The 12,384-nt window shown below is 41.4% G+C and overlaps 1 protein-coding gene across 1 annotated transcript in view; it reads right to left on the bottom strand.

Annotated features, from left to right (window-relative positions):
- LOC120522838 (LIM and senescent cell antigen-like-containing domain protein 1) overlaps positions 1–5,812 on the bottom strand; it is a 180,551-nt gene extending 174,739 nt beyond the window's left edge. Inside the window, exon 1 of the mRNA XM_039743532.1 lies at positions 5,568–5,812. Coding sequence (XP_039599466.1) covers positions 5,568–5,596 — 29 coding nt within the window. The 5' untranslated portion in view covers positions 5,597–5,812. The remainder of the gene's footprint in view (positions 1–5,567) is intronic.
- Between the last annotated feature and the right edge of the window lie 6,572 nt (positions 5,813–12,384).

The raw sequence follows: 12,384 nt of genomic DNA, 5'->3' as shown, positions 1-12,384 counted from the left end.
AATCTCAGAGTTCATCATTCTCTCAGGAGTAGGCACCTGAAGTGTCTGCTGCAAGTTTGGCACCTGATAGCGGAGTATCTAGTTGAACCTCTACTAACGATTCACTAATCAAAACACAGTACAAGTTACAGCCCCCTTCTCACATTTCATAGGTGAAAATGGCAGTTTTCATTTCAAGCCACATTTCATGTTTCAGTATAAACAGATTAATTGAGGGAATGGAGTGTCTGTTATTGCCAAAAGTCAGTTAAATGAAATGTGTCTTAAAAACATATTTTGATTACAGGGTGCATTAAAATGTTATTATACTGTATATCTGATAATGTAAAAGAACATTTGGAAGATTTGTATTATTACTGATTGGATTTGAGAACTAGTGTTGGCATGATGAGAGAGAGTACAGTACATTGGAGATATCTTGTTAAAAACCTCACTGTCAATGTCAACTGATGGGAGAGAGAAAGAAGATATAAGGATGAATAACACTTTATTTAAATGAGCAATGACTAGTGTATACCCATCATCGGGCACATCTTTCAATGGGACACAAACTGAGAAAAGCGAGCAAAATGCTTACCTCATTACAATATGGATTGTTCCTCCAAAACTTCAATCTAGGCATGTGGTTTTACTCAAATATCCATCCATTTTCTATCGCATATCCGGTCTGGGTCACAGGGGCAGAAGTCTAAGCAAAGAAGCTCAGATGTCCCTTTACGCCTCCCCCCCTTCCCTTTCCTCCAACTTCTCTAGGGAGATAACAAGGCGTTCCCAAGCCAGCTGGGAGATATAATCTCTCCAACATGTCCTAGGTCTGTTCCGAGGTCTCCTCCCAGTTGGACACAACGGAAACACCTAAGCAGGGAGACGTCCTGGAAGAATCATAATCAGATGCCCGAACCATCTTGAATATATTCCTTGTACACCAATGAGTGCTGATCCCCTGATCCTCCAATTAAAATCAGTAAGTTTGTTAATACCACCATTATTGGTTCAATTAATAATGGCAATGAAAGACCTTATAGAAAAAAGAGGGGTCTCTTCTTATGTCTTGGTGTTCTTCCAAAAGCCTAGTGCTCAATACCACCTAGACAGTGGAAATGGTCACTAAGTTTTGCAAACAGCAGTTACAGCCTCTCCCACTAGAAATTAACAATTCTGTAGTCAATATGGTAGAATCCTTCAAATTTTTGAGCACAACTATCACAAACACTCTCAGCTGGGACAATAACACCACTTACATCACTAAAAAGGAACACCACCAATTGTACTTCTTATGCCAACTAAAGAAATGAATTACTTCCCAGCCAATCCTTATTCAGTTTTACACAGCCATAATTGAATGTGTAATCGCATTCTCCATTGTTGTTTGGTTTGGTTCAGCAAAAGCACACTCCAAATCTAAATTACAGCGTGTTGTGAGGTCTGCTGAGAAAATAATTGGCTGTGCTCTTCCATCTGTGGCAGACCTGTATACATCTCGTGTCACTAACCATGTTAAAGGTATCACCATGGACTCATCTCACCCAGCTCATCACTTATTCCAAAAAACTCCCCTCTGGTAAACGCTTCAGGTCAATTAAAACTAAAACTAAAACTAACAGACACCTCAAAAGTTTCTTTGCCAGAGCCATAGCCCTCTCAGACCAGTAATTTAACCTGTCTTCTTTGTATATTCATGTGTTCTATCATGCAATTATGAAGGTGTGTGTGTTTACAGTGTATGTTCATGTATGTGTGTTGTCACACACGTGCGACTAGGAGTGAGCTGAATGGACCAAGTGGAGGTAATTACCTGCCGGGGTGCTCTAATCCTGTTTCTGTTAATTCTGCAGATCAAATACAGGAAAACCTGTCTGATTCAACGTCATGTCCGGTTCCGGCTCCCAGACTGACATCACGTCCGGCTCCGGCTCCAAGATTGAAGTCACTTCCGGGTTACAGACTATAAATCCGCCATATTGCCAAACCAAGTCAGTTCATTTTGAAAATCAAAGCAGCAACATCGATTGTGCTCTAAAAGATCCTTTTGCAGCTAGGAACAATATACGGGTGGCTGCCCCAAACCTTCTTTTAGTGTGTTGAGACTCATCATTTCACAGTGTGCACATGTATCCACACTCACACTTTCACTTGCACATCATCATTTACACATCTCATTTATAATTGTACTATTCTGTAACTTTGTTTGTGGTTTTTCTTTTTAACTTTTGCTATTTATGTTATTTGTATGTGATGTTATGTCCCGTTTTAAACAGCTCCAAATCTACCAAGTCAAATTCCTGTACATTAAGTACAGGTGAATAAAAGCGATTCTGATTCTATACTTTGAGTTCCTCTCGAATGTCTGTGCTCCTGACCCTGTCTAATTTCGTTGCTTCTAATCATGATCTAGCACTTTTGGCCACTACCCAAAACACGTGACCATAGGTGAGGGTAATAACATAGATCACCCAGTAAATCGTGAGAGCTGCTTTTTGGCTCAACTCTCTCTTTACCCTGACTGACCGGTATAACATCCGCATAGCTGTGGACACCGCTCTGTTCCACCTGTTGAGCTCTCGCTCCCTTCTTCTCTCATTGCAAAATAATGTAGTTTTTTTTAAACTCCCATAGAAAGTAACATGCATCTTTTTCCTTCAAAAAAGTAAGTATCGTGTTAGGTTATTTGCTACTTCAAAAAGTAATCTGACTACATAACGTAAGCTACTTTTAACACATTACCCCAAAACCCCCTGCGACCCTGCCCTAGTGGGTTAGAAAGATGGATGTTCACATTCTTTTATTATTTACTGTCACATTTCATAATACATTTATTTAAATTAGTTCAAATTATTCCAGCATATACTATACATATAAAAACAGTATACAGTATAATAAACAGTACTTTGGACATGTGGGACAAGCCCGCTCTTCCACTCTCCCAATTTATCCCATGTACTCATTTGATTCAACCCTATCTCATAAATCCAAACCAGTGTCTGGTCTATATTTCCCCTCTGCAAAACCTCTCTTAAAACTCTCCCAATCGTGTCTAATTGACTAACCGATCTTCCTCATCCTCTGCGTTCTGTGGGCAAGCCGTCTTTTAAATTATCAGAAATAGCTCCAAAAATCCTAATAACTGGCACACAGAATTTAAATTAGTCAGACTGTACCTTATCTGTAGGAGACATTATCTAATGGGACAAGAACTAGATGCCAAAGTCATGTTCTGCCACGTGTTCTGGCAACATCCTCTGGCAGCAACTCCTTTGCTAAATCACTTTCCACGATTCTTTCTCTCCTCATTCCTTTGTTCCCTCAAAATCTTCTCTTCCTAGACCTTTCTTCTCTTTTGTCACTTCCTTTCTCTTTCACAGTACTGATGATGTCTTTGATAACTGCAACTAAATTGCTTTTCGCCTCTTGCTTAAAATCTCCCGCCCTCATCTCCCCTGTAATCTGGAAAACTTAATATTACAATCCTGAACTGGTATCATTGTTGCCGGTCCACGGTTTTCTGGCATAACGGGGCTATTTTTGATTAGCGTCCTCTGGGAAAAAATAACATTTTGCAGGTTAAATACCTTTAGGCTACTGATTTAACAACAACATAGTGTTGTGGGCCATTTTTCAACCTCCCACTTCCCACTATATTATTATTATGTTTATCATCTACCCTGAATCCTTTCTCCTGCTATTTGCACATTTATTTATCATTTTTGATTTTCTAAGCAGTAACGTTGTGGGATGGTATATACCCTTTCTATTACTCTCAATTATCTCTGAGGGGCTTCTATGGTATCTACCCATTTCACTCATTTTCAACGACACCAAACCCACTTTCAGGTGTGTCATTTTTAAATGGGCCATTACTTTGGGAAAATGTGCCATTTTATATTTGTCCTTGGGCTATACACTCTTTAAGGACCTAGGAACCCTATCTGGGATCAACAAAATATCCAGAACAGGCTTTATGCTGTTCAGTTAGTAAAGTGCTGGTGGGGGTTTGTTCCATAAGGCAGTTTCTCCTGTTCACCTTTCCTCACTCTTTCTTTTCTTCCGTGTGGGTGGTATGTGTAGATATGTGTGTGCGAGTTTACTCATCAACTTCTTTTGTTTATTTTTTTTTTAATTGAGTTTCTTTTTAGTTAGCTGCCTCAGGTGGGGCAGGGAAGGTGCTATTGAGAGGGGTGTGTGTCTTTTGTTCTTACATAGCATAAAAATCAGTTATTGTTGATTTCCTTTTACCATATTCTTTTTTTTTTTTCATTTTATCAATATAAGTTTCATTGCCAAAAAAACAGTATTTACTTAAAGACTGGCAATGTCTGAACTTGTGGGCGGAATGGTGGAACAGTAGTAGTGCAGTAAGGAGAGCCAGGTTTGTAGTCCTCCCTGCGTGGAGTCTGCATATTCTCCCCATGTCTGCATGGGTTTCCTCCCACTGTTCATGTATGTTAGGTGAATTAGCAACATCAAATTACCCCTTTTGTGTGTTCACCTTGCGATGGACTGGCACCCTGTCCAGGGTTTGTTCCTGCCTTTTGCACCATGCTACCTGGGAAAGGCATCAGCAACTCTTTTCTGGATTAAAAATAAATAATTTAGAAAATAAAACGAAATGAAAAGTCTGGTCTTGCCAGAGGTGGGACAACTGCACATCTGCAGGGTATGGTATGGCTTAATGGAACTTAAATTGCCTCTCTGCAGCTGGACCATCACTCACTTCCATGGAACAAAAATAATGAAGATGTGAAAGTAGTCTGACACCACTGGCCCCGCGGATGAAAATATCAATGAAACCAAAAGTGCAATGTTGTGGGCAAAATAAATCGAGGGGATCTATATACAGTACTGCACACTGGATATCAATAGCATAGAAACTCTACCAAATTGCATAAAGCCACGCCCCCTGTAAAAGTACAAATGTCAAAATAAATGGGACAATTAAGAAAAACAATTGCGATTACTAAGGGAAAGCCCACTGGGTATAAACCCTTCAAATGAATTTCAGTAATAGAAACAAAAAACTTGCACGTACGAAGCGCTGCCACGCTCTGCACTTCAGCAATAGCTTGATAGCAAACCAAACTCTTCTAAAGCAACTTTACTAAAGCTCGCCAGCCGCTACGTAAGTTATCTTTAGACAGCGACCAACTGAAGAAAAAAGAATTAACAGTGAAGAAACACCTCCGATCACGACGGCGGCGGAATCATTATCATCATCCTCCTAATCCTGATCCTGCCCGGGAGAGAACTTGAGCGGTGCGGGGGCTGCTCGGCAAAGAGGCGCGGGAAGGGCTCAACCCCACCCGGAGCGGCGCAGCGCAGCGCAGCGCGGCCTGTTGCACGAATGCACTCTCGTAAGTCGGTGTCACTCGGTCGTACAAAGCTGGCTCAGGTCCCTCTAACGCACACAACTTCTATTCTCGTCATTGTTATAAAATTACACAAAAAGCCGGACAAACACCGGAGTCGCGTGTCGCGTCGCGCCTCATGCCTCTCCTCCTGACTTGTAGCTTTTGCATGTGAATGAGTGGGCGGGAAGCCCGCGACGGCGACTTGTGGCCCCCGACACTTACCTGCCCGTCATTCCTGTCACCCCCAGCATCCCCCTTAACGGACACTGTGAGAAGAGTGCGCGACTGAAGTCCGGCGAGGGAACTTCGGAGAAAACGTGTCAGCTCGGAGGTACGCGCAGCAATGGCGAAGCGCCTCCCTTATTACTCGATGACTGTGGCTGGGCTCCGCTAGTGCCGGCGAGGGGAGGTGGCCAAACTTCCTCCTCCGCGAAGAGAAGGAAAACACGCAGCTCTGCCCTCCTTCTGGACGGAGGAGTCACGCTAAAAGGAATCGTGGACCGGAGCAGAGCCGCCAGCATCCAGGACGGTATGACGGGGCCAGCTTTCGAGTGACCCACGGCGCCCGCGGGCATATACGGATAACGGGGATGTGGAAACGCAAAAAAGCCCTCAACGGCTTCCAGAAATGAGGCTGTGGCTTACACCGTGGGTCGGTGGGATTGACTCGGGCACTGCATGACAAAAAGGGTAGTAAACTATAGAATACAAAAAGAGTTGGTAATTTTTGTGAATAGGGACAAAACCAGAATAAAAAACTACCGTAGAAATCTGACTTGCCTACCAAGAGCAATGCCACAACATAAGCAGAAACCTAAACAAATGCTCTGTATATTGAACAGTCAAAATGATAAAGTACTAGTAAATCAGTCATTTACCAACCCGCCATATGCTAACGCAGGGTCACGAGGGTCTGCTGGAGCCAATCCCAGCCAGCACAGGGCACAAGGCAGGAACAAATCCCGGGCAGGGCGCTAGCCCACCATAGGACACACCAAGCACACACTAGGGCCAATTTAGGATCACCAATGCATCTAACCTGCATATTCTTTGGACTGTGGGAGGAAACCCACGCAGACACGAGGAGAACATGCAACCCAGGTCTCCTTACTGTGAGGCAGCAGCGCTGCCCCAATGAAAACAGAATGATCAATTTATCAATGTATATAATTCCACCATATGTATACTTTTTATAATAAAGGAAGAGCAATTTTTACTTATGAAAAGCTATTATACACTGGGCAAAAAACACATCTCAAACCCAAATTAACAACTAGAATAAAGTTACAATGAAAAACACGTAATAGTGAAATCAGTTCACACTCAATATATTTATATACAGTATATATATATATATATATATATATATGTTCCCAAAAATTGATAAAATAATACTCACTGTAATTATGCCACATGTCTACAATATACAACAAAACCAGGCCAGTCCTACATTTTGCATCACATGAATTGGTCAAGAATCCTGTGATACTTCTCTCAGTTTGTCTAGGCCTCCTGATATGGTTTTTTCGACAATTGTTGTGCTAACTTATGACTGATCAGGTTATTCAGTAGGCTAACACTATTTTTTTTTAATGTATTTATTTTGTATCTTTTTACACACTAATTTTTCATATTCTTTTCATTTTTCCTTTTTGTTATATGCAGCATGCTTTGTAGGTAATTTTTCTGTATCCGTTGGTATGCTTTATAGGCGCCTGTAAATCTTCAACTGTTTCTTTGTTGCGGAGTTTGTAAGGCTTTGTTGTATAGCCATGTGGTATAATTAACAATAATTAATAATTATTATGTTATTAATTAATGGAAGTTACATAGATAGGGGTGGCCAACTCCGATCCTGCAGAGCTGCAGTGGCTGCAGGTTTTTGTTCCTACCCAGTTGGTTAATTAGAAGCCAATCATCGCCAATCACAGATCTTATTTAATGTCGTGACTTGTTAGTGGTCTTTAACTCTACCATGTGAGTTAATTCTTAAATAATAGATTTTTTTTTTCCTTTCTAATGTTCAATTCTTAACTTTCTCTTCAGCTTCCTTCTGAGTACTTAATTAAACCAAACAGTAAATGATGAATTCACACAGGTGGAAATAGAGACAAGCTAGATGTTGAACTGCTGGTTCCTTTGTCATTTGCATCTTATTGTTAATAAGTAGCAGTTAAAATGATGAAAACAGCTGTTTAAGACTAAAATAAGCAATTAACCTCCTTAGTGTTAGACCCGGGCATCACTTGGCCTGTAAAAACAGTTCTAAAAGTGTTAGTCCCGAGTGTCAACGGTATAGATGTGTAATAAGACCCAAGGTTTATTTGGGCTGTAAAAGTGCCAACTGCATTGGTGCTGAGCATTACTTGGGCAACAGTATAAGTGTGTCTTGTGTAGGTATCAGGGCTAAGCGTTACCTGGGCAGCGATGTTGACGCGTCTTCTCCTAGCCTCATAATGGGGTATTGTAAGAAACACCTCTCATCAGAAGTGATGACGAAGTGAATCTGTCTTCAGGCAGTGAAACTGAAACAGTCAGTGAAATCAAAAGTGATTCTGAGAATCCGAAAGTGACACTTGCATCACTCGCACATGTCCAGTGTGCTGTTCATATTATCATTATTACAGGGTGCAGCAGAAATAACTCTCACATTTTGAAAAATCACTGTGGGGTCCCCAAAGCAGGTAGAGGGGTGCGGTCCGTTCTGTTTGGTACAGTACATAATAAAGTTTTCAGTCGTCACCATGCCGTGGTCGGGTGAGCATCGAGGCTTTGTAGTGGAGGATTTTTTCAAAAATGGCGAATCTGTAGCTGCGACGCAGAGGGTGTTTCGCACGCCGTTCGGTTTACGTGCTAATGAAAGTGTTCCAGACCGGAAAACGATTTAGCTGTGGGTTCAAAGAGTAAGGGCAACAGGAGGTTTTCAAACGTCGTCCTCGGTCCTTGGACCAACTAAAGGAGGCTATTCCAGAAGAAATTGAAGGAATTTCAATTTCATGCTAGTGAGAGTGATAGAAAACTTCCAAGAGCGGCTCCAAATGTGTATCAGCCATCAAGGCCACCATTTGGACGATATAATTTTTAAAACTTAAAGTAAAAAAACTTTTTCATATCTACATTTGGGAAATAAAAAGTTTTTGGTGATACCTCGTAGCATTTTTTTTCAATCCCCCTTTGAAATGTGGGAGTTAGTTCTGCCGCACCCTGTATTATGATTATTTGTATCATTATTATATTTTTTGCACTTCTGACTTTGTACTTTTAGTGTTTTGCATGTTTTACAGTAGAAACTTGATATTTAATAAAAATGTTATTTTTCAAGTCAAAAAATGCAATGCTTTTTACATTTTTTACGCTTAGAAGGGTACGGTTTCAAAATCTTAACAAGCGAGACAACTAAAATGAAGCAGAAAAATGTCACTTGAGCAATAAATGATGTCTCATGAAGCAACTGGCTTGGAACAAAAACCTGAAGCCCCTGCGGCCATCCAGGACTGATTTATGGGTCTGAGCTTTAAATTGCAAATAAATTAAATGTAGTTAACTAGCAGCAAAAACCAGTCACTAATTAAGAAAAAAGTTAGAATGAAAACCCGTAGCCACTGTGGCTGTCTAGGATTGGAGTTGGCCATCCCTGCTGTAAATGTTGAGTGTGGACTGATTTCACTATTATATGCTTTTCATTGTAACTTTATTCCAGTTGTTAATTTGGGTTTGAGATGTTTTTCTTTGCCATATTTATGATAGCTTTTTGTTACATAATAACATTCTTCCTCTATATTAATTAATATACATATAGTGGAATTATACCGTGGTGGGCTGGCGCCCTGCCCGGGGTTTGTTTCCAGCCTTGCGCCCTGTGTTGGCTGGGATTGGCTCCAGCAGACCCCTGTGACCCTGTAGTTAGGATATAGTGGGTTGGATAATGGATGGATGGAATTATATACGTTGATAAATTGATTCTTTTGTTTTTGATTTAATGATACTTTAGCATTTTGGTAGTTCAGTATAAAGAATATTGTTTAGGTTTCTGCTTGCTCTATTTTGTATTTTTATATTATTTCTTATGTGGCTGACACTTTTTATGCAAGGCAGTTTACACGATTTGAGATATAACTGGTCACATTTCTTTGTCAATTGTAAATTTGAAAACACAGTTTACAGTGACAAAAGGTGGGATTTGAAACCAGAATCTCAGGGTTATATGTCCAAAGTCTTAACTGATACGCCACAAAGCCTCAATTACCATGTTTCACAGATGATGTGGTATGCTACATATCATGACCTGTTCCTTCTCTTCTCCATACTCTTCTGTATCCATCATTCTGCTATATATTGATCGTAATATAATTTGTCCAAAGAATACTGTCCCAATTAGTTAAGTGAATGGGGAGTGATGACATGTAGAATGGCTTAAGTCAGCATTGTTATATATATTTACGTAAATATAACGGTAAATATGTTTCAAAGTAAAGAAAACAGATTTTTTTTTTTATAGAGGATGCTTCTACTGAAGTCTTTGGGGTTTTGTAAATATTGTGGACTGGGACCCGGACACAGGCAGACGGACAACATAGTTCCACCACACACTATTTATTTACAGTAATATGTACAAATTCGTGCTCACAAACCCCAGTGCCTCTTGCACCGATTCCCCAAAGTCCTGGCCACACTCTCAGTCACTGTGCCTCTCTCTCGACCGCCTCCCGTCCTCTCTCCAGCTCTGCCCTCTTCCACCCGACATCCACTCCTGACTGGAGGGAGGCGGCCCCTTAAATGGGAACCCGGATGGGCTCCAGCTGCTTCCGAGCAATCAGTCCTAGCCACACCCCAGTGTGGCGGAAGTGCCGGCTGCGCACCCGGAAGCTGTCCGGGTGTCTCCTGTATTCTTCTCCCCAGCACTTCCTGGTGTGGCGGAAGTGCTGGTCTCCAGGGTTCCTCAGGCACTGGGGCGCCACCTGGCGTTGGCCACGGGTCCCTACAGGGCTGGGCTTCCAAGCCCTTTACCCGAGGCCCCCCACATAACCAGGGCGGACGCCCCCTCACGGTCTGAAGGAGGCACAAGCCCTCCTCTGGTCCTCCTGGGCGTCGCGGCCGGGGACCACACGGGATATTCCGGCATCGGGGCGCCGCCTGGCGGTGGCCACGGGTCCCTACAGGGCTGGGCTTCCAAGCCCTTTACCCGAGGCCCCCCACATAACCAGGATGGACGCCCCCTCGCGGTCTGGAGGAGGCATAAGCCCTCCTCTGGTCCTCCTGGGCGTCTCGGCCGGGGACCACAATATTTAAAGAGGTCCTTTGTAGTGCAAAGGTGTTTTTGAAAATAAGTTGTTCACTTTTTAAATAGTTACACTATCAGACAAATGTCTGGACATATCCAGGAATGTACATGATTTTGTTAAAAAATGACATACTTTAATAATGAAAATAAAATGAAATTGACTTTAAAATCCAGCTAGGACTTAGTATAGGATATTAGTGTTTTTAATGGCTATTGCTGTTTGAAATGACCGATTTTTAATTTATTATTCACATATGACTGCGAAATCCCATTTTCAGCAGCCATACCTTCAGTGGCCTAATGACCAACTACCTTAGTTTATCCGTAATCAGTCCTGTATAGAGAGGTCCTGTGCTCCTTGACCAATCAGGTCTGGTGTCACCACCGCTGGATGTCATCAGATGTCAATCCAGGCTTTTCATGTGTAACTCCTGGCTGGTGGATTTAGCTGCCCACCATCATTCAAACGTCTGACACCCTCAATGTCTCAAGAAGTGTTTGAAGACTCTGTGGTTTGGTGAGTTTCAGTCTAACTGATATTAGATGTTAGATTTTTGTGACCTAGGAATTATAAATAGATTGTATTTTGTTCTGAACTTTCAATTTTGTAACCATGGCCGGTCAAACTTGCCTTCTAACACCTTTAATGTGGGGAGTACAAATCAAGGTAGGATATGCTTAAGCTACAGTACATAGTACACTATTGAGGCCTTGGCTGAAGTATTGGGTATAGTTCTTTTCCTCGTATTAAAAAAAGACATTGCATTGCTAGTACGGAAATGAGTGACTAGACTGATTGCAGAACTGTTAGGTACTGAATTGAATTTTGAACTTTATTACCAGACAACATAGTTCTCTTGGTGTTACATCCATACACATAACAAAATACAATGAACGATGCAATATGTGACACTATTCCAACATTATTTACAGCTGTAGAAAGTAATAAATTATTCCCCAAAAACCCAAGTATATAAAATAATTTAATAGTGTAGTGTTGTACTAATGTCCAGCAATACACAGCTAGGTCCATAAGTACAGTATTTGGACAGTAATATCGTTTTCATAATTTTGGCTCTGTGCACTACCTCAATGGATTTGAAATGAAGCAATCAAGATGTGATTGAAGCGCAGACTTTCAGCTTTAAGGGGTTTAACAAAAATACCGTAAGAGGAATGACACCCATTTTTATATAGTTTTTGGACGTACTAACATAATCTTGAATGTAACGATTATTTTCAGTATTTGGTTGAAAATCCTTTGCAGTCAATGAATGCCTGAAGTCTGGAATGCATGGACATCATTAGGTTGCCACCCTAATGAGGCTTTGCCAGGCCTTTACTGCAGTGGTCTTCAGGTGCTGCTTGTTTGTTGGACTTTCTGCCATCACTTTTGTCTTGAGTAAGTGAAATGCATGTCCAAAAGCAGTTGAGGTCAGTTGATTGACTTGACCATTGAAGACTATTCCACTTCTTTGTGCTGAAAAGCACTTGGTTTCCTTTCGCAGTATGTTTTGGCTCACTGTCCATCTGTATTGTGTAGCATCCTCCTATCAGTTGTGTAGCATTTGTCTGAAACTGAGCAGACAGTATAACGCCCTATACCCTTCAGAAATTAATCCTATTACTTCACCCAGCAGTCATATCATCAATACACACCAGTGACCGACTTCCATTGGCAGTCACGCATGATCATGCCATAACTCTGCCTCTACCATGTTTCACAGATGATGTGGTATGCTACATATCATGACTTGT

The sequence above is a fragment of the Polypterus senegalus genome, chromosome 2 (genome assembly GCF_016835505.1).
Source record: "Polypterus senegalus isolate Bchr_013 chromosome 2, ASM1683550v1, whole genome shotgun sequence".
Classification (NCBI taxonomy): domain Eukaryota; kingdom Metazoa; phylum Chordata; class Cladistia; order Polypteriformes; family Polypteridae; genus Polypterus; species Polypterus senegalus.
Note: the sequence above shows the minus strand (reverse complement) of the source record. Positions and strands in the feature narration are given on the sequence as shown.